The 27366-nt window shown below is 56.4% G+C and overlaps 1 protein-coding gene across 2 annotated transcripts; it reads left to right on the forward strand.

Moving 5' to 3' along the window:
* Positions 1-485: 485 nt before the first annotated feature.
* On the forward strand, positions 486-22083 carry LOC117644514 (runt-related transcription factor 1-like). Of its 2 annotated transcripts, none has more exons than XM_034384042.1 (9): positions 486-629; positions 2871-2957; positions 3517-4043; positions 11797-11910; positions 17965-18114; positions 19708-19896; positions 20083-20342; positions 20419-20664; positions 21015-22083. In XM_034384042.1, the coding sequence occupies exons 3-9, from the start codon at positions 3521-3523 to the stop codon at positions 21177-21179; spliced, it is 1647 nt and encodes a 548-aa protein (XP_034239933.1). In that variant the 5' UTR covers positions 486-629; positions 2871-2957; positions 3517-3520; the 3' UTR covers positions 21180-22083. The 2 variants fall into 2 exon arrangements, with proteins under 2 accessions (XP_034239933.1, XP_034239934.1); XM_034384043.1 differs by having other exon boundaries at positions 17980-18114.
* Positions 22084-27366: the final 5283 nt, after the last annotated feature.

The following is a 27366-nucleotide window of genomic DNA, read 5'->3' on the forward strand; positions in this document are numbered from 1 at the left end:
GATAGAGAGAGAGAGAGGGATAGAGAGTGGTCCAAGCTGACCGCCTGCCCCTCCCCTCGGCGAAACCGCGAGAGGCACCCCACCCAGTCTTAGCGCCAGCCCCGATATCTCAGCCTCGGCGTCCCTCTCGCTCCCCCTCACGCTCGTGCCCTCTCTCTCGCTCCCACCGTCGTCCGGCCCGTGCGGCGGGCTGGCGGGCCGGCGGGCCGTGGTGGGGTGGGGGCGGCGGCGTAGGGGAGGTCTGGGGGCGGTAGCACGTGCGGCGGGGCGGGGCGGGGCGGGGTGCGGTGGGGCGGGCGGCGGCGCGGGGGTGGGGGCGATCTCCGTTCAGCAGCCGTACCTCGGTGGTGTGGTGGTTATTGTGTTAAAGACGGCCTGCTCGGGAGCTCCTCTGCAAGCAGACGACGCTGTGTCCGTTCTGGCGGTCCGCCGACCACGCCGTCCACGCCGCGCCGTGACAGTGACCACAAAGTGACCGCCGGGCGCGCGCGCGGCCGCCGAGCGCCGTCGAGTGTCCGCGAGTGCTTGTCTTTTTTTGTGATTGCCTCGTTTTGGCGCGCTTTCCGTGCGAGCGGCGTATGTGTGTTGTGATACCCTCGGCGTGCGGAGCTGCGCCGTCCACACCGCAAGTAAGTGTGTCGCGAGCTATTTCGGACTCGCGTCGTTAAAACGTCCACGCGACGCACTCTGCGCTTCGTGAATCACCCGTCGGCACGCCTCAGCCCCCTCAGTCCTCCAGAAGACGGATTTCACGTGGGTGTCTCTGTCTCTCTCGCACTCACGGGGCGTCCCGGAGGGCCGCGAGGGAGACAGAGCGACGGAATGATTGTTCTTTGGACTTGGGAATAAGGCGCCGGTGAGTCTCCAATCTCCGCCGAGACTGTTGCACGACCCGCGAGCCTCGCCACTGCAAAGTGGCGTTTTGGCGCCAAAAAGCAACAAACCGCCGCGGCCCTTCCAGTGTCGTGTCAACAATGCCAATCGTTCTGACGCGGACTGTACGTCCCACAGTGGGCCAGAAGACCGGTGGAGGCGGCCGAAACTCCAGACACGTTTTGAGGACTCGAACCGAACGTGTGACTCCTCCAGTGGATTCCTCGTTCGGAGAGCAATCCATTGGTGGGGTCACACGTTCGGTTCGAGTCCCATTTAGCGACTCTGGAGCTCAAAACGCGTCTAGAGTTTTGGCCGCCTCCACCGGTCTTCTGGCCCGCGGCGCGTGGTTTGTCAAACGGAGGGAAGCGCGGCGGTACAGGCGCGGCAAAAAGGCATGCCTCGGGGCGCTGCGGGGCGCTGGACCCACGGCACTGGAAGCCACGCCACTGGAAGCCTCGACAGCGAACCGGGAACTTGGTCCGCAAATGAGTCCCTTCCCCGAGCGACAGGCACGTCCCCGCCGGGCGTGACATGTTCGTGTTGTGTTCCGTGCTGGCTTCGCGCGCCCCGCGGCTACTGTCTCCCTCTCACACACACTCGGCACGAACACGCGAGAGAGTTAAAACGTAGACTTAATTTGCATCAAGTCGATAGGCGTCTTCAGAAACGCCGCATGACGCGCGCGTTCGGAACGAGAAGCTCCCGCGCACTCCTCAAAATCCTCTGCTCCTCCGTGTCGCGAAAGACACACCGGCTGTCGCGATGAATGAAATGTAACTCACTTTGAGTCCTGCTGACGCGAACCGCGGCGTTGGCGCGTGGTTCCCGCGACGGCGGTTCCCTTGCGTTCGTCTCACTCGGCCTGGTCAAACCCCGGCGGGAAAACCCCGACAGATCGGCCACGCTGATAGAGGTTCCGACGCGAACCAGCGAACCCGCCACCGCGATGTGGATTCGGCGCCAAACTGGCAGGCGGTGCCACACTGTGATGTGATAAAGCCATTGCCGGGCTACAACAATCCCATGCGCGTTTTATGGCACCGCATGGCCGGCGGTGCGTTTCTGGTTCCTTTGGCGGCGCGGCACTTCCGCTTCCAGTGTACGTGCGTCTTCCTTCCGGTCATGACGCGTCGGCACTGACAGGGAGTCCTTGAACGGAATGAGCGCATGAATGAATGAAAGACCGCTAGAATGAATGACTGAATGAAAGACCGCTAGAATGAATGACTGAAAACTTCAATGAATAAATGAAAGAATGACTGCATGGATGACTGAACGCTTGAATGAGTGATTGACTGAATGGAAGCTTGAATGAATGACTGAACGGATGAACACTCTAGTGACTGATCACTGGAATGAATGGCTGGATGAACGAGCCCTCGAATGACTGAATGGAAGAACGAACGAACGAACGAACGAACGAATGAATGAATGAATGAATGAATGAATGAATGAATGAATGAATGAATGAATGAATGAATGAATGAATGAATGAATGAATGAATGAATGAATGAATGAATGAATGAATGAATGAATGAATGAATGAATGAATGAATGAATGAATGAATGAATGAATGAATGATCAAGGACTCGTCCGAGGGCGTTGTCTCCCCCGGGGACCGTTGCCTTTTCACTGAACCGGCCGATCGGTCTGCTCCGCCACGCCCCCGCATGTGTTTCCTGTTCGTCACACTCACACACACACACACACACACACACAGACACACATTGTCTTACTTCGTAGGCAAATGTAACGGAGCCCGTCCTCAAAGGCACGCCGCCAAGGCCGATGGCACAAAAGATGAGGTAGCTGACTTTGACTGACGACGGGGCCGAGAGCAAGGTCACAACGTTTGGGTCGCCCTGTCTCTCTCGCACTCATGGGGCGTCCCGTAGAGGTGCGAGAGAGACAGAGAGAATCAATTTACGGCCACAATCACGCACTGAAGCACGCAGGAAAGCGCGCGACTCCACTCGTGTTTTTCTCTTGCAGTGGTAGCGGCGAGGGGTGCTGGCGCCCTGCACTGGAGGATTACCGCGCCCATGATGAGGTAGTAGCGGCGACGCAGCACACCACGCCGTAAGCATGCTTCTTTTTTACAGGAAAACGCACCTTTTGCGACAATGTATACGATTTTTCAACCAGTTATACGGGCCAATATGAGCGAGAAAAATGGCTACCAAGTATATTTTGTTTTGTTTTAGTGTTGACAGTTTCGCTGAGGATCAGCTTAGTACTATGACGACACGGCCAGTAGGGAATTAGGAGTATACTTAGTAATTCTCATCATAACATGCTCATAATGGTCCGATTCTATTTACATTTTGATTGTTTATGAGTCGATTCCTCAAATTTCAAATGTTTCAAATTTTCGACTGTCAAAAGTAGTAGTTTTAAAATTTTAGATGGTTTAATTTTTAAAATTTCAAATGTTTCAAATTTCAAAATTTTCAATGTTTTAAATTTTTGACTGTCAAAAGTAATAATTTTAAAATTTTAGATGTTTAAAATTTTAAAATTTCAAATGTTTTAAATTTCAAAATTTTCAATGTTTTCAAACTGCAGTGTTTTTTTTTTTGTTCTTGGTTTTTTAAATCTCAGTCGCTGTTATTGAAAATTGATGTTCTTTTTCCCACAGTGCCATGGCGGCTGCCATAAGCAGCGACTGGAGCGCGGCGACCGCGGCGACCGTCAAGACGGAGCACTCGTCGTACGGGAGTCGCAAGTCGGCGGGCGCGGCCACGGCCACCACCAACGTGGACTCGCTGCACCTGTCCGGCAACACGAATGGCACGGTGCCGGGCACGGCGTCCTCGCCCGAGGGCACCAACTCGCTGCTCAACGACGCCTACACCAAGATGACGTCGGACATCCTGGCGGAGCGGACGCTGGGCGACTTCGTGTCGGAGCACCCCGGCGAGCTGGTGCGCACGGGCAGCCCGCACTTCGTGTGCACCGTGCTGCCCACGCACTGGCGCTCCAACAAGACCCTGCCCGTCGCCTTCAAGGTGCTCGCCCTCGGCGACGTCCTCGACGGCACGGTGGTCACGGTGCGCGCCGGCAACGACGAGAACTACTGCGCCGAGCTGCGCAACTGCACCTCCGTCATGAAGAACCAGGTGGCCAAGTTCAACGACCTGAGGTTCGTCGGCCGCAGCGGCAGAGGTGAGTCTTAAAAAGGGCTGGGTGTTGGCGCTTCTTTACACGGAAGACCGGCGGAGGCAGCCAAAACTCTAGACGCGTTTTGAGCCCCAGAGTCGCTAAACGGGCCTCGAACCGAACGTGTGACCCCACCAATGGGTTGCTCTCCGAACGAGGAGTCCATTGGTGGGGTCACACGTTCGGTTCGAGTGACATTTAGCGACTCTGGAGCTCAAAACGCGTCTGGAGTTTTGGCCGCCTCCACCGGTCTTCTGGCCCACTGTGGCCCTGTAATGAGGGTGGAGCGCCAAGAATAAGGGAAGGGCGAAGGGCGAGGGCGGGAGGCTCGGCTGGAGGCGCTGGAGGGACGCATTAGGACAATATGCCTTGGACCACGCGGGCCGGGGCCGGGGCGGCCGGGGGCCACGCAGGGTCACTTTCAGCCCGTGTCGGACTTGTCGGAGGGGAGAGCGCCTCCAGGCGGCATTCCGAACAGGCTCGCTGTCTCTCTCGCACCCCCACGCCGCGGCCCACGCGTGCGAGAGAGACGGAGCGAGCCCAGGAAACAATAGGCCGCTGGGGCGCGAGGCGAGGCGAGGCCTGGCTGGCCGGCAGGGCGACCAGAGGCCAGGGGCCGGCAAAATTTGCATGACCAGATAATTCGTCGCTGAGGGTCGAAAGGGTTGATTCCGGACGGCGGAGGGGTGGACCGGGTGGACCGGACCGGGCCAGCGCGTACAGTCACCCCTTTATGTGTTTGTCCTGTAGAGCTGATATAATGCCCAAGTAATATTACAACACATTTTGCGCCGAGAATTTCCCATATTAACGGAAAGCGATGCGCGCCCCTTGAGGGTAAAGGCAGCCTCGATGTAATTTGCGCGTTACAAGAAGGGGGAACACAACTGACGTGGCAAGCTTCTACGAGGTTGACTGTACCCTTGTATTCCGCTTTGGACTAGAGTGTACCGGACGTGTTTTAGCTGTCAGTGTCCAATGAGGTTGGACGCCGCTTCGGGGTGCAGTCAGTGTACCCGACCCTTGATCTCGTGTTTAGTGCTCAAGGTTGGACACCGTTTTGGGGTGGAGTGTAGCAGACACTTGATCTAGAATTGAGTGTTCAATGCGGTTTGAACGCCGCTTTGGGGTGGAGTGTACCAGACACTTGGTCTAGAGTTGTGTTCAATGAGAGTGAACTGACGTTACTTTTGTGTGTACCACTTGAGCGAGCGTTCAGTTGTTCAATAAGGTTGTGTTCAGTATTCAATGGGAGTGGACAAGGACGCATCTTTCGAGTGGAGTGTATTACCACACACTAGTTCTAGTGTTGAATGAAGTGGGAGTTGAAGGCCGTTTTGGGGCGGAGTGTACCGGACACTCGTTTTGGCTGGCAGTGTTCGTGTCGTGCGATAATACGCAGGCCACGCTGGGGGTCACGAGCACGCCAAGCCCAGCGCAAGCCCAGCGGAGCCGAGCGCACCCCACTGTAGGCACGGCCACGGCACGGCCACGCCACGGCCCAGCCCATGTTTCGCTCGCACACATCGATTTGTCCGTGCATGTGCAGGCGGAGGACAGGCCCGAGCAGTGCACAGTGCCTGCACAGTGCCTGCACTAGGACGCGAGGGGAGCCGAGGGTTTAGTCAGTAAAGCCCCACGCTGGCCGGGACGGCAAATGAACCGGAGCCATTAGTCGGCAAAAATGAGGGTGAATGCTGTTTGAAAGTTATTCCGAGCGGCCGGGTGGCGATTTCATGTCGAGGGCGGTGTCCCGGAAAGGGTGCTGGTAACACGTGTCGCGGTGCGAGTGAAAAAAGACGGGGATTTTCATTTTAAAGTTAAAAGGTCTTAAGTGTTACACCTGTAACCCGCACTGTTGACGACATAATCACTCGGAAAGTGGCGCACAGTGGGCCCGAAGAACGGTGGAGGCGGCCAAACCTCCAGACGCGTTTTGAGCTCCAGGGTCGCTAAATGGGACTCGAATCAAACGTGTGACCCCACCAATGGATTCCTCGTTCGGAGAGCAATCCATTGGTGGGGTCACACGTTCGATTCGAGTCCTGCTTAGCGACTCTGGAAATCAAAACGCGTTTGGAGGTTTGGCCGCCTGCGCCGGTCTTCTGACCCACTGTGCGGCGGCAGCCGGGAAGTGCGCGCGTGGCGCCGGAGGGTCTGGCCGCGGCTGCGCGGCGCCGCCGGTGGCCCACACCGTAAGACGCGTGCCTGGCCCAGCCTGGCCGCGACCCACCCCAACACTTCTTACATTCTTCTGCCACCCCACTGGAGGCGCAAGGCGGCGCAAGGCGGCCCAGGACTCGGCCACCCTTCTTTCATGAAGTTGTTAGACGCCACCCTCCTCGCCTGCCGCCACACTGCCGCCGCCGCCTTCCGCCTCCTTGGTTTCCGCCGTAACCCCTCCGGCCTCCGCTCGCCGTCGCACAGTGGGCCAGAAGACCGGTGGGGGCGGACAAAACTCCAGACGCGTTTTGAGCTCCAGAGTCGCTGAATGGGACTCGAACCGAACGTGCGACCCCACCAATGGATTGCTCTCCGAACGAGGAATCCATTGGTGGGGTCACACGTTCGGTTCGAGTCCCATTTAGCGACTCTGGAGCTCAAAACGCGTCCGGGGTTTTGGCCGCCTCCACCGGTCTTCTGGCCCACTGTGCGTCGCCTGCAGACCGATTCCGAGAGTCGTCGCTCTGTCTCTCTCGATCCTAAGCGGCACGCGCCATGAGTGCGAGAGAGACGAAGCGACGATTCTCGGAATCAGTCCGCTGCCAGCCGCTGTCACGTCCATCGAAAAACATGCTCGATGAGCCTATATTTTGCGCCAGACTCTGAAAAAAAAAATTAAAACAAATAAACCGATTGAACAGTTTGAAAGTTTGGGCGTCCTTTGTGCAGGCCGTCTGGTCGATTCAATGCCCGTCGCCCCTGGCTGCCCCCGGCCCACCTCCTCCACAATGGGGTAATAATCGCCCCAAACCAAACAGCTCTTTCCGTTGCCGTTTTGTTTTTGTTTCTACTGGGAAAGGCCCGTCGAAACAGTTTGGCGCACTGCACAGTGGAGGCGCGGTGGCGCGGTGGCGCGGTACCCCCAATCCGCTATTTACCGTCACCGAAAAATAAAAGACCGGCCAACGAGCCCAACGACCACGGCGGAAAAAAAAAGAACGACAAAAAAAAAAGAGAGCGCGGTGGCGTCCGGGGCGCGACGGTGGCGCCGCGGGCCGGCAGTGGAGGGAAGCAGTCGGAAGCGCCGTTCGCACACGCGGCCCGATGCACCGCACCCTGCACACCGTTCGTCTCTGTCGCTCCCAAACGACGCCGCGCTGCGCACAGTGGGCCAGAAGACCGGTGGAGGCGGCCAAAACTGTAGACGCGTTCTGAGATCCAGAGTCGCTAACAGGGCACAAACCGAACGTGTGACCCCACCGATGGATTCCTCGTGCGGAGAGCAACCCATTGGTGGGGTCACACGTTCGGTTCGAGTCCCATTTAGCGACTCTGGAGCTCGAAACGCGTCTAGAGTTTTGGCCGCCTCCGCCGGTCTTCTGGCCCACTGTGCTGCGGTCGCGCAGTCGTCCTTTTCGCACCGACGTGTTGGTCGTCGTTTTTGTGTCCGGATGGGCGAGGTGTGTCGGACGCCCGGCCGGGTAGGCAGCGCGCTGCACGGCACAGTGCAGCGGCGCGGGACGCGCGGACCGCCAGGCGCTCAGACGAAAAGAAATAAAAAATTTAAAATCGTTGAGAAAATTTCGGAATTGCATAAGGGGCTGGCCTGGACATAGAAAAAAAACCAATCCTGGTGAGGCTACAAGACTACTTCGTGTCTAAAAAAAAGCTCTATCGTTACTAGGGGTAAGGTGCAGAAGAAAAGTACAGGGTATAAGTGGGTACTATAAGCACAACCAGAGAGTGTCTCTTGATAGCTTGACTTTGCGAGCCATCCGGATCCATCCCTGTGTGATGTCCCTGTTGAAGGAATGTCAATATGCCTGCTGCAAGCCACAAGGGGATGTACGTTTCTTGCCCTTGTACTTTATTCCCCTCGAACCTACCCCTACGGCTTTAGTTTGGTCGAATTTCTGAATAAAACACTGCCACATCAATGCGTATGAAACAAATTCCTGTGCCGTGGAGGAATTCGTTTTTTCAGATTTCTGTGGCGACACTCGAACAGTGTACGCAACGCAAAGGTAGTGCAGTGGACTCGGCCTCGGGCCCGGGCCGCGTGGCCCCGCGTCGCCCCGCCCCGCAGTCCCGTAGGGTGCCATGGAGTACCACCCCCACAGTGGTGGTTCTATATCGATTGCCGGCATGCAGGTTTGCCCGCTGTCGCACATTCATGCGCACCCTCACACACGCACGCACGCACGCACACACACACACACACACCAACACAGGCACGCACGGGCCACCCCAACAACTTGGCCGCCCCGCACTACAGAGCTGCGTGACGCGGTGGACTCGAGAACCCTTTCGGCCAACTTCGCGAGCCGCCGAGTGGTCCATTCATTGCGGCCAGTTCGCCAGCACAGTGGATTTGCCAGAAGACCGGCGGAGGCGGCCGAAACTCCAGACGCGTTTGGAGCTCCAGAGTCGCTAAATGGGGCTGGAATCGAGCGTGTGACCCCACCAATGGATTCCTGGTGCGGAGAGCAATCCATTGGTGGGGTCACACGTTCGGTTCGAGTCCCATTTAGCGACTCTGGAGCTCAAAACGCGGCTGGAGTTTTGGCTGAGGTGTGTAGATCAGTGGAATCCCGTTCAGTTTGGCCGCGCTGTTCACACATTGCTGCCTCGGGGGCGCGAAGGCTGCGTTCCAGCCGACACCAGCCCGGGGCAAGCACGCCACGCCCCGCCCCGCCCCGCCACGCCACGCCACGCCCCGCCCCGCCACGCCCCGCCACGCCACGCGCAGGCATGCCAACCAAATCACTCGACCAAACTTGTGGATCCAGAGCGGGGCCGGCAGCGGTCGCGAGATCCGTGAGTCGTTTTTATTTTCAGCTCGGTTATTGCACGATGATAGGCCAAGAGGACGTACCACTATAAAAAGGGATTTTGGGCTACAATTGTGAAAACGCGGGGACGGTCGCCATGCTCACCATGATGGCTTGTAGCCTCTCTCTCTCTCTCTCTCTCTCTCTCTCTCTCTCTCTCTCTCTCTCTCTCTCTCTCTCTCTCTCTGTCTCTCTCTCTGTCTCTCTCTTTCTCTCTCTCTTTCTCTCTCTCTCTCTCTCTCTCTCTCTCTCTCTCTCTCTCTCTCTCTCTCTCTCTCTCTCTCTCTCTCTCTCTGATCATTATACACGTGCCCCCGCCCCCAAACCCGAACCTCGCTTTTTAATGACCTTCGCAATGCTGCCCGCCTGCCCAATTCTCTCTCTCTCTTCACTTATTGAGCAAAAATGTGTATCGATGGCGATAATGGAGATATCCGCCCCGTGCCCTTCGAGGCCCTGTCGTTGGACTGCCGAAGCCCCATGGCCCTCTGGCCCTCTACGGCGAGGTGGCATTTTGTCGACATTTCGCCACCGTCCGTCTCAATTGCCCCCCGCCTTGTCCGCCACTGCCAGAATTCCGAGTAGCAGAGTGTGGGCCAGAAGACCGGTGGAGGTGGACAAAACTCCAAACGCGTTTTGAGCTCCAGAGTCGCTAAACGGGACTCGAACCGAACGTGTGACCCCCACCAATGGATTGCTCTCCGAACGAGGAATCCATTGGTGGGGTCACACATAGGAACGATGCACACACTGTCAAAATTGATCAATTCACATGGTCACTTCATCACAACTAAACGGATGGCCATGTCACCACTTTAAGATGATGATGACCCCAGAAAAATGAAAATTTCTCAAACGTGGGGCTCGCCCCCCTGAGCGCTGTGTGTTGGTGCAGAGCCATAGCCCTCTCTGTGAAGGGAGTGAGTGCTCTCAAAATAAACTCCGAGGCCCGGCTGGGGTGAGCCTCCACGTTACCAAGTGTTCTCGCCGAAGCGACTCCAGTGTCCCAGAGAGCGGTCCTTTATTCGTGTTAGATGGGATGGGCAGTTTATTCAAATAAAGCACAAGTTTCATTTTTCGCTGCATGCAGAAACGACTCCAAACCGCCAAATTTTCCAACTTCCCCTTGGAAAGCGGCTAAGCACAACACCTTCGCGTATCGCAAACAGAAAAACCTCAACATTTTCAACTTTTTCTACTCGAGAACGGCTCGTCTAACGTCGTAATTACGTCCAAATCACGTGCTTTCAATCAAGGCGCCCACGGCGTTCTTCACCGCACTGGGGGTTCCAGTCACGGCCCGCGGCACGAAGGCCCCAAACTTTTTGACAGCCGAGCCTAAGCAGCCCGCTGCATTTCGACTCCAACAACCAAAAACAGCTCCAACATTTACAACCATTCAAAGTTATATTTCATTCAAATTTTTTTGACTTGTTTCAAATTTCCGTTTAACTTTTCTTTTGATGAACTGCTGTTAATTTTGAACGAAGTTTGCAGTAAGCGAACCACAGTGGGCCAGAAGACCGGTCGAGGCGGCCAAAGCTCTAGACGCGTTTTGAGCTCCAGAGTCGCTAAATGAGACTCGAACCGAACGTGTGACCCCACCAATGGATTGCTCTCCGAACGGGATATCCATTGGTGGGGTCACACGTTCGGTTCGAGGCCTGTTTAGCGACCCCTGGGCTCAAAACGCGTCTAGAGTTTTGACCGCCTCCACCGGCCTTCTGGCCGACTGTGGATGAAAGCCTCTAACCTAATTCCCTCGACTCCTCGAGCCGCGCGGCGTGTCGATCGCACGGAATCGGTGGCGTGATGTTGCTTCGGATATCGGGGCAAGTTGGAGCACCACAGAATGCTAGCCATCAGCCAGCCCTGCTCGCCGGATGGCGAGGGGAGCGGGAAGAATTTCACAACGAAACTACGTCGCTACCAGGAGGCCGCGCGCCCTTTTCGAAACCCTTTTGGCTCCGTTACTCCGTTGTTTTTTGCGCGCTCAAGTAGCGAAACAAAGGAAATCAAGTCTAAAGTATAGTTTTTATAAACTTTATCCATAAACCTGATCTCCGTCTACTTGTAAATATTTCTTAAACTTATGCACATACAGCATACACCCCCCGCCCCCCCAACCACCACCACCACCACCACTTACTAAACACACACCTCTATCCAGGCTCATGGAAAGGCGGATATAACCTGGCACTCCTGCAGGAGTCGTTTACAGGACAGGGCGGGCGGGCGACGCACGAAATGCAATTGATTCGAAAAGCGTCGGGGTTTCCAAATTGATTTTTGTGGGTGCGTGCCGCGGGCGCGTTCTGGCGTGCCGAGGCCCTGGGCCGCCCTGGGAGGGCCTTAGCCCCGAGTGCCTCCACGGCGGGGCTGGCGGGGCTGGCGGGGCTCCGCGTGGCTGCGCTCGTGCCGCCTCGCGACAGCGCCGCAAGCCCCACCGCCCGTCGGGCCGTGCCATGGCCGTGCCTCCCCACCCCGCACGAACATTACCCCGCTGGTGTTACCCCTCGGTGACAGCGGTGCCCCTCAGGCTTCATACCGCACGCGAGCCACGCGAACCCAAACCAGTGTTGCCACATAATAAGGCGAAAACTCCCACGAAAGGGTCGCCAGCCTAGCCTGCCCACCGGGCAATGTCTCTGCTTTGACCTGGAGGAGTCATAAGCTGAGGTTGGCAACACTTTCTACACTGCATCGTTGTCGCCAACACGGTTTTTCTACATTTCAGAAAAAAATGAATTTTTCGCTTTTTGCAGGGAAGAGCTTCACGCTGACCATCACCGTGTCCACGTCGCCGCCCCAGGTCACGACGTACAACAAGGCCATCAAGGTGACGGTGGACGGGCCGCGGGAGCCGCGCTCCAAAACAAGTGAGTAGTGGACCTAGAGTGTGACATAAACCGCCGCGGCGGCGGCCGACGCACAGTGGGCCAGAAGACTGGTGGTGGCGGACAAAACTCTAGACGCGTTTTGAGCTCCAGAGCCGCTAAACAGGCCTCGAACCGAACGTGTGACCCCACCAATGGATTGCTCTCCGAACGAGGAATCCATTGGTGGGGTCACACGGTCGGTTCGAGACCCATTTAGCGACTCTGGAGCTCAAAACGCGTCCGGGATTTTGGCCACCGCCACCGGTCTTCTGGCACACTGTAGTACAACGTATAGGAACCGGGTTCGGAGTCTCCAAAGTCATCCAGAGCACTGTTCTGGACAGTGTCCCGGCATGGCATGGCACGGCATGGCGCAGCGGAAAAACGAACGAGTTGGTCGGAGGTAAACAAACAGCAAGGCGCAGGGCGGCACCACTCGAGTTTCAAAGGCCCCGCCTCGGCCGCCTCGGCCTCGGAGTCTCGGAGAACACGGGGCGGCCATCTTGCCGCGGCAGTGGCAGGCAGTAGTAGCGCCCCCACTGTAGGGAGCCAGGCAGAGCCGGCAAAGCGTGGCGGTAAAAGTGAGGTTATGTGCCCAAGTTGTAAAGCACCGGCACCCTTTGAAGCCCGGCCAGGATGTTTATCGCCAGGCCCCCGCACCGGCCGGGCGTGGCGGGGCGTGGCGGGGCGGGGCGGGGCGGGGCGGGGCGGGGCGGGGCGGGGCGGGGTGGGGCAGGCGCCCCGCCTACGGCCCCTCTCTCAAGGCGCCGCCCACCAGTGTGCGCGAATCGCGCCGTCGCAAGGACACTGTCGAGGATTTGGGGAAAAAGGTCCAGAGTCAAACTCTCACTCTCTATCGTCAAATAACGCGCGGTATCAAACTGCTCTTTTATAGTCTCCTGGTGTTTATTGGTCTGACTTGGGAAAGGAAAAGTCGATTCGAATCGTGTGTCTACATCTCAGTCTTGTTTATCCCAGCCTGGTCATGATGCACTTGAGTGGAAAAACTTACAAGAAAAAAAAACCAAGCAAATTCTAATTTGTTGGCTTGGAAAACGAATTTTTCGGCGGGGAAAATCTGTATTTACTCACCAGAAATTTAACGTATATAGACTATGGCTTGGCGGGGCGCACCGACCGAGATGTAAACACGTCCCGTGACATCATGACGCCGCCGGAATGGGTCCCTGGACTCCAGTCCGTCACAGCGGCACCTCCAACGAAAAAAAAGCAAACAACAATAAAACATCAAAAACAAGAGGAAACAGGAAATAAAATCGCGGCGCCATCAATTATGGTCAATGTGGCTGAGCCCCCTGCCCTTTAGGGCCTCCAGGGCCTTCAGGGCGTTCCAGGGTTCCAGGGTTCCAGGGCCTAGGGCAGGCCGGCCACCCAGCACGGCGCGCCGCGACGGACGTGTACCTGTTGCCACACACGCGCGCCGATTTTTTTTCCCATTTTTTTTTTTTTCGCGCCGTCTATGTCCGTGTCCGACATGCCACCCCTCGCGCGAGCGGGCCGCCAGCAGCAACGGCCAACGGCCAGGCCGCAGTCTCGGCCAGCGAGTTTCGCTGGAGCGGTTCGTTTATCTCTTCCGGACTCATAGTTTCACAACGTGGCTCCACACACACAGCGCCTTCGTCGCTCTCTCGAAGTGGTTAATCCTTTTTGCTGGTGTGGGTGCCAGACGGCCGGGCGGCGTCGCTCGGTCTGGGGGCGCTAGGGCCTGTCAAGTCGATCGGTAGGTTGTCCTGTCCCCCCTCCCCCCCTCCCCCCTCCCCTCCCCCCGCGGCCCCAAAACGGCAGCCACGACACCGCAAGACGCCGCGGCCCCGCGGAGCACCGCGTCGAGCACTGTCACGGCGCGGGCAATTTACGGGCCTTCCAAAGTGGGCCAGAAGACCGGTGGAGGCGGACAAAACCCGAGACGCGTTTTGAGCTCCAGAGTCGCGAAATGGGACTCGAACCGAACGTGTGACCCCACCAATGGATTGCTCTCCGAACGAGGAATCCATTGGTGGGGTCACACGTCCGGTTCGAGAGCTGCAGCTCAAAACACGGCGCAGGGTAGGCAACCCCTCGAGCAGCAGCGTGTGGAGCCACGGCTGACTGCCTACCCTCCAGGCGCGCTGCTGCACTGTTAATTGCAGCAGCTGTCGATGAATTCGAATGAATTCCTGCACGAAATCGCGGTTGTTAAAATTAGTCTCGTCAGAATCACTTCCGTCATGAATCCGCACAGTCAGATTGCGCAACCTGGCTGTGGCGTGTCGACAAGTCGTTTCCACTCGGCCCGCTGTTCCCATTCTCACACACAACGGTCCCGAATCCACCCCTGCTTGGCGCGGGGCCCCTGGTGGGCCACAGTGTGCCTGCGACGTGCCTGTCGGGGCGGGAGTGGGGCTCGCTGCAGCGTAGGTGTCGATCCTGGTTCCAGGGGACTGGATTATGGATACTTCGGGAACACGGATGTCGCTCCGGAGTCCGGGGCCTTCGGGGCGAGACTCGGCAAGGCCCGCTTCTCCCAGTGACCCTCCAACCTAATGAATTGCTTGTTGAATTAATTGAGGGACTGCAGCACCGACCCTTGTCACTCCCCGCCCCGCCCCGCCCCGACCGTGTGTGAACAGACACTCCAGACAGGTGGGCACCTATTCACACGGCCTTCCCTCAATAATAGAAGAGGATCCGAACGACGCGACGCCCCTCGCGACAATATGCCACGCCGACTCGGCATTTTGATAATCCCCAGGGCTTTGCGCTTTGCGAGCAACGAGGCACCCAAAACTCGAATCGCCTGCAAACTATCTGCCAGAGAGAGAGAGAGAGAGAGCTAGCGGCGCGTGGGTAAGCCCACAAGGGAAGTCCCAATCCGCACACACGCATGGCAGTGTCTTGGCAACCCCTTGCAGCCATTTATCATGCATTTTTCGCCAGCCACCCCTTTGCCGTCATCGCCACACAGCCTTCTTCCTCTCTCTCTCTCTCTCTCTCTCTCTCTCTCTCTCTCTCTCTCTCTCTCTCTCTCTCTCTCTCTCTCTCTCTCTCTCTGTCCTCGTGGTGACCACCGGCCTTGTCCAATACCACTCGTTGCTCCACCCCCTCCTCTTCCTCGTCCTGCAGGACCCCGTCCAGGACGACCCTCGCCATTTGCATACTGGCCGCACCGAATTACTCCCATTCCCTGGGGCAGCCGAGCCGAGCCGAGCCGAGCCGAGCCGAGCCGGACGGGCCAACTGCATCGCGATGGAAATACGCAGCACCGGAACCGAGGACGGCGAGGGCGGTGCAAATCTTGTTCGCGGCGCCACCTTTGAATGCAAAGGACCCTGACCGCCCGGCCGGCCAGCCCGGCCAATTGCAGATTTCGGAGCAGGGAAGGTAGCATTTACTCCGCCGGGCATGACCCGCCCCATGGCCCCATGGCTGCAGGGCAAGATTCGAGGTGTCGTTGCGCAATTTACACCCAGAAAAATGGTTTCTTGATGATAAATTTTCTTGGTTTTTATAAGAAAAAAAAAGTCTCAACAAAAGAATTTTTTTCTGCATAAAATAAAAAAAATTGGGTGAAGAAAAATTTTCTTGAAAAAAAAACAAGAAAAGTTGACTTTTTTATCCAAGAAGTCCTCTTTTTAGGTGTACATCCCATAGGAAGTTAGGGAAATTCATACGTAAATTTCTAGTTCTATTATTTAAAAAAAATTAAATTTATCTAATGATTTTAAAAAATTCTCATCGTAAAAGTAAAGTGCGAAATTATGTTAGGAGGAGAAACTGCGCCAACCCGACTGTCACTGCGCGAAAGTGCAGGGGCCAAGGAGGTGAACTACAGTGAAACCGGTCCAGATTCTGGGCCATTAATCAGGCATCTCGTCCACGTCCATGCCTCTCGACAAGGCTTTCCAATTATTCAGAGGGAGAGAGAGAGAGAGAGAGAGAGAGAGAGAGAGAGAGGGGGGGGGGGAGAAAAGTGGAGAAAGGGAGAGAGAGAGAGAGGTCGCGAGAGGAATTTGAGCTGCTACGAAAATCCCTTGCGAGCCCACTGTGTGTTCTCACCCTTCCCAATCAACCCCTTGGCTTCGACACACGCACACACACACACACACACGTACACACACACACACTCACACACTCGAGCACGTGTGCGGGCTGAGAGCAAACTGAGCACGTTCTGCACTGCTCCTCTCACCTCGCAATCAAACAGACGCGCGTGCCTCTGCAGATATGCAAATCAAACCTCGGATGCAAAAACGAACCTCGTGTCAAGCCGCTATGCGCACTTAAAAACTGACTAACACTTACGTCCCGTCTAGCTTTCCAAAACGGTTTTTTTCTGTCTTCGACCTGTCTGCTAATTTTCACCTTGCCTAATTAACTGGAGCATGTTTCTTTGACACGACAAAACGTGCTGCTCAGCCCATTGCTCGATTAAGAGAGAGAGAGAGAGAGAGAGAGAGAGAGAGAGAGAGAGAGAGAGAGAGAGAGAGAGAGAGAGAGAGAGAGAGAGAGAGAGAGAGGGAGAGACTTGAGGCGAATAAATCAGGCGAATTCATCTTGCAACTGTTGAGTAAAGGGGTGAAAGTTGGGGCCAAAGACGGGGCCTCCATCCGGGCGTAACAGCGCTGGCGATATTGTTTCTTGTGGTGGTTGAATAAATTAGTATTTCCCTCTCGCTCCCCCTCCCCTCCTCCTCTCTCCTTCTCGCTCGGTTGGCTCACTTGAAGGTCGAGGCCCGGGGGCTCAAATTTGCAGCTACGAAAACAGAGCCGGCTGTCATCGAAATGGTATCATGGATTGTGACCTAAAGCCGCGCAAAGTTTAGGAAGCATGGAGAGTTTTGAGCAGCGTCTAGGGGAATATGGGATGTCTATGTCTAAAACAACTTCTTGGAAACAATCAAAAAGACCAAACCATCTTAAAGACGTGTGCGACGGAGCTAAAATATGGCAATGGTGTTTTCAGAGACACTCTAGCATTTCAAACGAACGTCTCATCCACTGTAGCATCCACTGTATCGGCCAGTCGCCGGCAAGGGGTCCCAGGGGGTCCCAGGGCACACTGTTTCCGAGGCCGTTTGGTCGAGGGGCCCCACACCCTCGGCCTCGCCAACAGTGTGTATTCCGTTATTAGGCGACCCAAGGAGGGGAGCAGCCTTCATGCATCACACCAGAGACGTGAGGGCGAGGCGCACACACCGCAGAACACTCGCAAGTCGAGCATCGAAGCGAGGCAAACATTAAAAATTGACTAGCCACTAGCAACAGCACTAGAACATACTGACCTTGCATAAAAATGACCACCCCTCTGCTTGACTCCGCGTGAAAAGTTGACGAAAGAGGATGAGAGATGAACAACCCCTGTTTTGGCCACAGTGGTCCAAGGAGGTCCTGAGTAATGCTCTCCTGCCCACTGTCTTGTAAGGCGGTTGGTTTAGTTTATGTCCTGCCAAGTGGCTGCCTCCCCCTGCTTCGGCCTGCTCTGCGTGTGTGGGCGTGTGTCTGTGTGTGTGTTGGTGCGCCAACCCCTCGCATCCCACCCTCGGATGACTAATGTTGTTCCCGTATTAAGCTCTAAAATTCACCTCTCTCACTCTAACGACAGGGATGCCCGAACATCCGGCAGACGGCGCGCTGGTCAAACAATCTAGCAGTGTAGACCCTCGCCGTCCCGGTGCGCCAGTACGCCCTATAAAGCTGTTAACACCCTGTTGCTGCCGCTAGCGGAGCTCCTTGCAAGGAGTGTCCCTTGCCGGGGCGTTAATTGCACAGCCCTCCATAACTTCGCGTTCCGCCAGATCATCGCAACGCCTGCCCTGCAGTGCTGCCACACTAGCAACCCCCACGACGCACAGTGAGGCGGACAGAACTCTAAACGAAGCTCCAGAGTCGCTAAACAGGACTCGAACCGAACGAGTGACCCCACCAATGGTGACCCCACCGAACGAGGAATCCATTGGTGGGGTCACACGTTCGGTTCGTGTCCCATGGGGGTTTTCACCTACAGTGTGGCAGTACTGCGTTTTCCGCTGGGCAGCGTTTATGCTGAAGTGCGCAGTGTTGTCTCTTCTAGGGCAGCAGCAGCAGTTCCACTTCGCCTTCGGCCAGCGGCCCGCCTTCCTGTCGGGGCACTTCGGCTCCCCGCTGGACCCTCTGCAGCGCGCCGACCCGCTGGCCTTCCGGGTGCCCTCCATGGCCAACTGCAACAGTGAGTACACGGAGTGCAGTAGAGTGCAGAAGAGTGCAGCAGAGTGCAGCAGAGTGTGGGAGAGTGCGGTAGATTGCAGGAAACTAGCATGCTAGTAGAGTTCAGTAAGTGTAGTAGAGTGCCCTCGAGAGTGCCGTAGTGTCTGGTGGTAGAGGGCAGTAGAGTGTATTAGAGTGCGGTAGTGTCTAGTCGAGGGTAGTAGAGTGTAGTGCAGGGGCAGCCCTGCTGGAAGCAGCCACGGCCAGGCCAGCGAGGGAGGCGACCCAGTGTCTCTGGGCGACTTGGCCGGGCTAAATAGGGATTTCAAAGTTTGCAGCGGCAAAGCTGGCCTTGCCGTGGCGTGGCGTGGCGTGCCGGGAGGGGAGGTCACTGTGGGCCGAGCCACGGCCGAGCGGTCCGACGACCCTCTTGGATTAGCGAAGGCACGCCGTCGACCACGGCGGCTAAAGGCCGAGGGGCGTTCCGAGGGGCGTTCCGAGGGGCGTTCCGAGGGGCGTTCCGAGGGGCGTTCCGAGGGGCGTTCCGAGGGGCGTTCCGCGGGGCGTTCCGAGGGGCGTTCCGCGGGGTTCCGCGTTCTGGGCGCGAGAAATCGATGCGCCCCAAAAGCGGACAATCAACCCGATATTTCGCCCAGTTTCGTTCAGTTTCTTTCTACTACAGTAAACTTGCGATTGGTCATGAAATTAGCCGAGAGGTTTTCCTGTATAGTCGCACACGATGACGTTTTCTAAATTCAAATTCAGAGTCGGAGAAAATTGAAACTCGATATACGCATGTCCATTGCGGGGTCGCAGCACCACCACACAGTGGGCGAGAAAGCCGGTGGAGGCGGAAAAATTCCAGACGCGTTTTGAGCTCCAGAGTCGCTGAACAGGACTCGAACCGAGCGTGTGACCCCACCAATGGATTCCTCGTTCGGAGAGCAATCCATTGGTGGGGTCACACGTTCGGTTCGAGGCCTCTTTAGCGACCCTGGAGCTCAAAACGCAGCTAGAATTTCTGCGAACTCCCCCACTACTAGTGCGGTGCCTTGCAGTGTAGTGGACACTCCGTCTCCCTCCCACGCCCACCTGGCGGGGCCCGTCCCATTCCCAGAGGGGCGGGCGGTGTGACGGTCGGATAGAGAGAGATAGTTGGCGGGGGTGGAACAGAGCAGGTCGCAGCGCGCGCGGCGCTCACGGGGCGAGGCGGACGTATGCAAATTGGCGGTCCGTCTCTCTCGCACTCCAGCCGCGTCCCTCACGGGTGCGAGAGAGACGGGGCCGGGCGCCCTTCCGCGTAGATCAATGTAGTCGTAGTAACACGTGCACGCCGACAATGCACGCCAATCTTGCAGAGGCGCCGTTTGAATCTACAAATGGCCGTCATGGCGAGCCCCCGTGTTTCAGGGACTCACTCACCGCTGCTCGATTACGCAACACCGTAATTTGAAACTTGGAGTACAGAGTCCCCTTTTTCAGCAAGGTGTTTCTAGACAGCAGAGACTAAAAATTACACGCAGCCGCGGTCGATTCGAGTGTGGCAGTCCCCACACTTGGTTTCACAGTGTACTGCGATAGTGAAATGTTGAACGTGTTCCCTCCCTGCCGCCAGACATGAGCGGCTTCGGGCTGACGTCGGCGGCGCCGCACTGGGGCTACTCGGCGGCCAACCCCTACTCGCCGTACCTGGGCCAGGGGCTCACGTCGTGCGCCGCCACCACGGGCTTCAACACGCCGGCCATCGGCTTCGGCACCACCGACAACCACGCCGACTTCGGCTCCACCAGCACCGTGTCCTCCAGTGAGTGCCACAACAACCCTCAACGCGTTTTGAGCTGAGTCGCTAAACAGGACTCGAATCGAGCGTGTGACCCCACCCATGGATTCCTCGTTCGCAGAGCAATCCATTGGAGTCACACTTTCGGTTCGAGTCCCATTTAGCGACTCTGGACGTCCCGTGACGTCACCGAGTGCTTTCCGCTTGCAGTCCTCCCGGAGTCGACGGGCGGTGTGGCCTCGGACCTGGAGCAGCAGCTCGGCCTGGTCACCTCGCCGGCGCCCAACAACCTGGGCACCCTGCACCACAACAACAACATCCCAAACAACAACAACAACACGACAACCAACAACAATAACAACAACAACACCGGGGCGGCGGTGAGTCCGCTCGGGCGGGCCTCCTCGCCACTCAAGTACCCGGACTACGGCTTCACGTCGGGGCCGCGGTCGCTGTCGGACTCCTCGCAGGTGAGAACCGGAAGCGGCTGCGCTTTTAGGGACTTTCCGGAAACTTCTCCGTTTTAAAACGTCTGTCGCTTTGCAGGCCGAGTCGCCGCTTAGCGAGGAAATCCTGCCGTCCATCGGCGCGCCCAACAGTGGCCTGGCCAACGGCCTGAACGGCCTCCACCAGGCGGGGGCGGCGGGGGCGGGCGCGGGGGCGGGGGCCGCCCCCAACAGCATGGTGATGGGGGGCCACCACCAGGCCGGCGCGACCTGCAACGGCTCCGCGTCCAACCTGTACCTGGGCGCGCCGGTGCTCCCGGCAGCCTCCGCCATCCTGTACTCGCAGGTACGGTCCCGGGTTCGAGTACCGACGGGGGGTGCCTTTTGATTTCCCTGGAGAAGTTTCCCTTAGATTCAGGGTGTGGGGTGGGCCAGACTGTGAGCCAGACAAGTGGAGGTGGCCAAAACTCTACACGCGTTTTGAGCTCCAGAGTCGCCAAACAGGACTCGAAGCAAACGTGTGACCCCACCAATGGATTCCTCGTTCGGAGAGCAATCCGTTGGTGGGGTCACACGCACGGTTCGAGTCCCATTCAGCGACTCTGGAGCTCAAAACGCGTCCAGGGTTTTGACCACCTCCACCGAACCTCTGGCCGACGGCAACGCAGCGCTAACGCACGCCCTATCTGGTTGCAGCTCTACTCGGCGGCGAGCGGCCACCACCAGAACTCGCACCAGTTCCACCACCACCTGCACCACCACCACCACGGCAGCGCGGACCTGCTGGGCGCCTCCTGCCTACCGCAGCAGCAGCAGCAGCGGCCGCCGGGCGACAACACCGCGGTCTGGAGGCCGTACTGACTCGCGTCAAATGGGGCCACGGCCGCGGCCGAACGCCGCCAGTTGACTGGCTTCGGGTCCGAGCGAGGCTCGCTCGCCTCGACATTTTGTGATACACTTTACGTTTAAGGAGTTGTAACGACGCTGGGTGGCGGCATAGCACGGTCTTTTGCGACATTCACGGACTGGAGGGATGTTCCAAAAAGGGTGGTATAACGCTGGCAGTTCTAGTGATATTGTACATAAAGTTTTCCACGATGCCGTCTGTTTCTGGTACACTATGCGAACGCTAAACTGACTTCTCGTCGGAGCGTTGCCGTCATTCTAAAACTGTGCTCTGCATTTTCGTTTAAAATTATACCCCATTTCAAAGCATTAGTTAGTGGGAAAAGCCGGGATCACGACACGAGAAATTTAATTTAATTAGCAAATAAATGTTGTGTCATGCAAAGAAACAGTGTTACGGATACGAATAAGTGGAAAATGTTAAACCAAGGCTCGCTGTACAGACTAGCTTTTTAATGGACTTGTAACTATCGATTCTAATGTACATAAATAATGTGTATACGAAAAAGGTTTTGCTATATATTGTGGATAATCTATATATTGTTACGTTACGTTGTTTTTGTTCCAAGTTAAATGTATTTATCCGGTGGCGCTGTGAGGCTTAATGGTGAGTTTCGTAATAAGTGAAAGACACAATTAATTGCAAACTCGAGAAACGCCCGCCATGTTCCGAATCCTGTTCGCACAGACATATCTGCGGTCCTACGATGTGAAACATATCATACCTTTTGCATTTGCCAGAGCAAGCATTTTGCGGTCTCATCGCTACGTTTCTGTGTTGGGTGTCGACGCCACTGTTACCTGTCTCTGTCTGCCGCGTGTGGCGGCTACACTGTAAAGTCGCCGGGAAATAAATTCTTTCAAGTCAAAAGCGCTCCTTTTCTTTCACCGTCCAACAACCCTGCGGCCGCGCGGCCCCACGCAAGTCTGCACACATTTCAGCCCAAATTCCTCACCGGCATACTTCTCTGCGCCAAACGCACCGCGGCGAGGGGGAGGGGGGGGGGGGGCAAAGCAAAGACCGCGGCGGCCGCAGCCTCGCCGGCCAACGGGCAGCCAAAGGCGAGCCAAAGGCAAAGAAGGTGAATTCGTTGAATTCGCTGAATGCGGCGGTGAGCCAGGTCTGAGGCACAGTGGGCCAGAAGACCGGTGGAGGCGGCCGAAACAGGAGACGCGTTTTGATCTCCAGCGTCGCTAAACGGGACTCGAACCGAACGTGTGACCCCACCAATGGATCGCTCGTTCGGAGAGCAATCCATTGGTGGGGTCACACGTTCGGTTCGAGTCCCATTTAGCGACTCGAGCTCAAAACGCGTCCGGGATTTTGACCGCCCACCGGTCATCTGGCCCACTGTGGGCACAGGTCAGCAGAGCGATGTAGCTCTGTCTCTCTCGCACCTACACGGGACGCCCCATGAGTGCGAGAGAGACAGAGCGACTGCAGAGAGCCGCGGTTCCGGAAAAGAAGAGTGCCGGTCGCGGCTGGCCCTAAAAAAAGACACCGTGTTTTCACGTTATTCCTTTTCTCGGAGGGGCCTTTCTAGCTATTGCCACGTTGCAGAGGTTCGGCTTACACAAAAAAGTTGTCTTCCTCTTTCAAGAAATTCAAATTATTTTTTGACTTTGCCCAATCTTACCATCCCGAGACGGGAACCTTGCCGAAATCCCCGGAACGCGGCCACCAAGTTCCACAGCAGATTAACTTTCCACGCTCGCGAACCAACTCGCCAGACGCCTGATTCCGAAGGTTCTGCCTCTCTCTGGCAGCACTGAGGGACGCCCCGCGAGAGCGAGAGAGACTGAGGCGGCGGTGCGGCAGTACGGCACCCCAGTTCGCTGTACAGCTCGGCAAACCGCAGGCAGCCGATGTAACGATCAGACCGACCGGCCGTGCCTCGCCTCGCCTCGCCGTGCAGCCTTCAAAAAGTTTGGGGCGCCCGGCCGGCTACGTGTTCGCCAAGGCGGCGGCTGGCTTCGCACAGTGGGCCAGAAGACCGGTGGAGGCGGCCAAAGCTCTAGACGCGTTTTGAGATCCAGAGTCGCTGAATGGGACTCGAACCGAACGTGTGACCCCACCTATGGATGGCTCTCCGAACGAGGAATCCATTGGTGGGGTCACACGTTCGGTTCGAGTCCTGTTCAGCGACTCTGGAGCTCAGGCCGCGCCTAGAGTTTTGGCTGCCTGCAAGCCCACTGTGCTCCGTCTGCCGAAATGAGTGTCATCCAAGTTAGACCCGGAGCGGAAGTACCCAACAGCTATTGACAGCAGCGTTAATAAGGTCGCCTTATATTGGCCAAACTTGGAACATCGGAAATAGTTCGGGGCGCGTCGTTGGGGTTATTGCTTCGGGAGCGGGCAGCTCGATTTCGGGATCGGAGACGAATCGTTATCTCAGAGACTGAACTTTGGATCATTTGGTCGCAGTCGTTCGGTTCGAGTCCCGTTTAGCGACTCTGGAGCTCAAAACGCGTCCGGGATTTTGGCCGCCTCCCGGTCTTGCTGGTCGTGCTGCCTATGCCGCCGTTGGCAGGGGCACTGGGAGGGACACTGTAGGAGGGGCGAGGGGTGAATGACTCAGCGTTCTGGTGTACACATGAGTACATGAGTACGGGTGAGTACACCTTGCTTAGCTCACAAATTTTGCATTTGTAAACGCTCAAAGGCTTTATTTAGCGTTTTAAACGACACCCAACGCCAAATCAAGCGAAAAAGTACAGAATATCACCCTTATTAAACTTGAGAGTACACTGAGTACGGGCAAATTTGTACACATGAGTACACTAGTGATTCACCCCTCGAGGAGGGGCCGGAGCGACTTGGAGGAAGGTCTCCTCGAGGAGCGAGGGCTGCGATTCGACGCCAAAGTCGCCTATAAGGCGCCGGGGCCCTGGGCCCTGCGCCCTGGGGGTGGAGAAAAATGGCCCTTTGGCAGTCACGAGCCGCACGGGTTGTGGGAGGCTGCGGAGCCCCGCCACGGCCCGCCACGCCCCACCGGGGCTCAGGGCACGCCCCGCACAGTAAGCGCGGAGGAGGCCAAATTTCTAGACGCGGTTTGAGCTCCAGAGTCGCTAAAAGGGACTCGAACCGAACGTGTGACCCCACCAATGGATTCCTCGTTCGGGGAGCAATCCATTGGTGGGGTCACACGTTCGGTTCGAGTCCTGTTCAGCGACGCTCGATACCCCCCTGCAACAAGCAACTATCTACGCCCACTGTCTCGATAACCGACTATCTACGCGCGCTCTCCCGACAACCGGCTATCTACACGAGCTGTCTGGATAACCGTCTATCTGCTTTCTCCACCTCGCGAGATTGAATGCTTTTATTTATCCAACCAATTAAGTTGCCCTCGCAAAACCTTTACCAAAACTTGTCAAAAGTTTGTCAAAGCAAGATTAAGTATGGTTTAAACGGGTCGCTTTAAGTGTCATGGAGAAAAATACTTCGTTATACGACAACCCTAACCTCGCTACGATGTTGGATAGTCGGTTATCCAGACAGCCCATGTAGATAGCCGGTTGTCGGGAGAGCGCCCGTAGATAGTCGGTTATCGAGACAGTGAGCGTAGATAGCTGCTTGTTGCAGGGGAGTATCGCGCTGGAGCTCAAAACGCGTCTAGAGTTTTGGCCGCCCCCACCGGTCTTCTGGCCCTCCTGTGCCTCGTTCTAAACACTAAGATCGAAACCGAAAAGTTTCGGAAATAACGAACGAAACACGACACGTATCAGCTGTAAAAACTCGACTTACAAAAGAATTTTTCCTCCTTCCGGTAACGAGCCGAAAGAGACAAACCGGAAGTTGAAACCGGATCGCGAGCCTCGCTCCGGTCAATTTGGCGGCAACACGGGCTGCTTCACGGTGGCGCCGGTGGCGGTGAATTTAAATTACGCCACTTCAGGCCACTCCACTGGGAGTCTTAAGGTGGCCGAGAGACGCAACCCCCAAGACGGCCATACCGCGGATTTACGGCGTCGAGGCCCCGCCCCCTCCCTCTCTCTCTCTCTCACACACACACGGGGCAACCCTATCGGCGAAACTAGACCTTTAAGCACCGCAGAGCGGCGTGAATTAACGCAGTGCAGTTTTGCAGGAGGGAGGAGCGGGATGGTGGCGTCAGCATAACAATCGGATCATTTTCAAACCCTTCAAATGTCAAAACTGCCACATTTCAAACTTTGCTTTGGACATTACGTAATAAAATGAAATTGAAGAAAAATGGACGAAAAGTGGACAGTGCGCCGCTGCTTTAGGTTGGCTGTTGGCAGTGCATATGGATTGCATCCGCATTGCCAACCGTCAGATTAACTACGCGTCGTTTTGCCGGTGTGGTGGTCGCACTGAGATTGTGTCGCTGTGTTGGCAGCACTGCAACGACACGCGAGTGCACAACGCAATCACGGAATCAATCAACCTCAGCGCGGCTTACACTGTGAGAACGCCGTTGCCAACCTAAACCATCGAACTCCGCCCAAACTTGTGTTTTGGCGGGGGAGAACATGGGGGAAGTTGGGTGGAAACAAGTGAGGAAAGTGAGAAAAACTGAATAAGAAAAGAATAAAAGCAAAAATAATAATGAAAACGGAGGAACGTGACCAAGAGAAGGGAATATGACTTTGTTTACAAATTGACAATAAAAAAAAATTCGACCGCACGAAAACAAAAGTGCCCCTGCCGGTGTTCGAACCAGCGGACTTGGTTGGCTTTCCTCGGAACGCGGCGCGACGGGCTCAAAGGGCCAGACGGACGGTTGACCCCAAATGGAATTGCGCGCTGATTGACTCCTACACCGTACAAAAGCTTAGTCCGCGGTCGTCCAACGGACGGGGAAGCACCAAAGCCCTGCGGTGCGTCAGGCTCTGTGTGTGTGTGTGTGTGTGTGTGTGTGTGGTGGTGTGTGTGTGTGTGTGTGTGGGTGTGGTGTGTGTGTGTGTGTGTGGTGTGTGTGTGGTGTGTGTGTGTGTGTGTGTGTGTGTGTGTGTGTGAGCGCGTGCACGCATGTGTGTGATATGCAGTCCACCTGCTATGAATAGACACGGCTGGCCAAAACGCCAACTGTCAAAGCGTTTGAATGCGATCCATCCCCCAGGTCAGTCTGTCTTTGTCTCTCCCTGCCTCCCTCCCTGGAGGGGTAGGCGCGACGCCGCGCCGCGACGGCTGCGCGATCTAGCGGCGGCGGCGCGACTCGAGGCCCATAAAAATGCCAAGAAGGCGTCGGGTGGCGCCGCCCGGCGGCCGAGGCGCGAAGCTCGCGCCAAAGAAGGCGCCAAGAAAGGGGGAAGGAACGGGAAAGTTCCTCGGGAGAAAAGTAGCGTCGCGGCGCGGCGTCTTGAGGCGCCGCGGGACGGTGGCGCCCTCCGCGCGCCCCGCGGCGAGGGGCGGAACCAGCGGGGAAAGAAAGGGGCGGATAAAGTTCAGTGGGCGCGGGATGTTTCCACGCGTCACAGTGGGCCAGAAGACCGGCGGAGGCCGCCGAAACTCTAGACGCGTTTTGAGCTCCGGAGTCGCTTAGCAGGACTCGAACCGAACGTGTGACCCCCAATGGATTCCTCGTTCGGAGAGCAATTCATTGGTGGGGTCACGCGGTCGGTTCGAGTCCCATTTAGCGACTCTGGAGCTCAAAACGCGTCCGGGATTTTGGCCGCCTCCAGCGGTCTTCTCGAGGGGTCGGCAACTCATATATTACTTCGTACGCGGTGGCTATATTACCCGTATATTACCTGTATATTACCATATATTACTTGCATATTACCACAATTTCGCTTCTATAATACCCCTATCTTACTATATATTACTTCGTATTACTTTATATTACACATATATTACCTACTATATTACTGGTAATATACGTATACTCCCTCGTACACGGCCAAGGGAAGTTGCCGACCCCTCGGGTCTTCTGACCCACTGTGCGTCACACTAAACACTTGTGTCGTGGCTTTACCTTAAGTACCGAGCAAAACTAATTAAAAACTCGCGCGTTTTTTTTTTGTTTTTTTTTGCTTCGTGTGTGTGTCTCGGGTGAAACGTCAGGTCGGCGACGGGCAACGTATATTGTTCCGGCAGATGGACAGCGGGCGCCCCGCGCGACAGGGCGCCGGCTTCACAAAGTTTGCCAGGGCTTTGATTCGCATTCGCACGCCC

The sequence above is a fragment of the Thrips palmi genome, unplaced genomic scaffold, assembly GCF_012932325.1.
Source record: "Thrips palmi isolate BJ-2018 unplaced genomic scaffold, TpBJ-2018v1 HiC_scaffold_18, whole genome shotgun sequence".
Classification (NCBI taxonomy): Eukaryota; Metazoa; Arthropoda; class Insecta; order Thysanoptera; family Thripidae; genus Thrips; species Thrips palmi.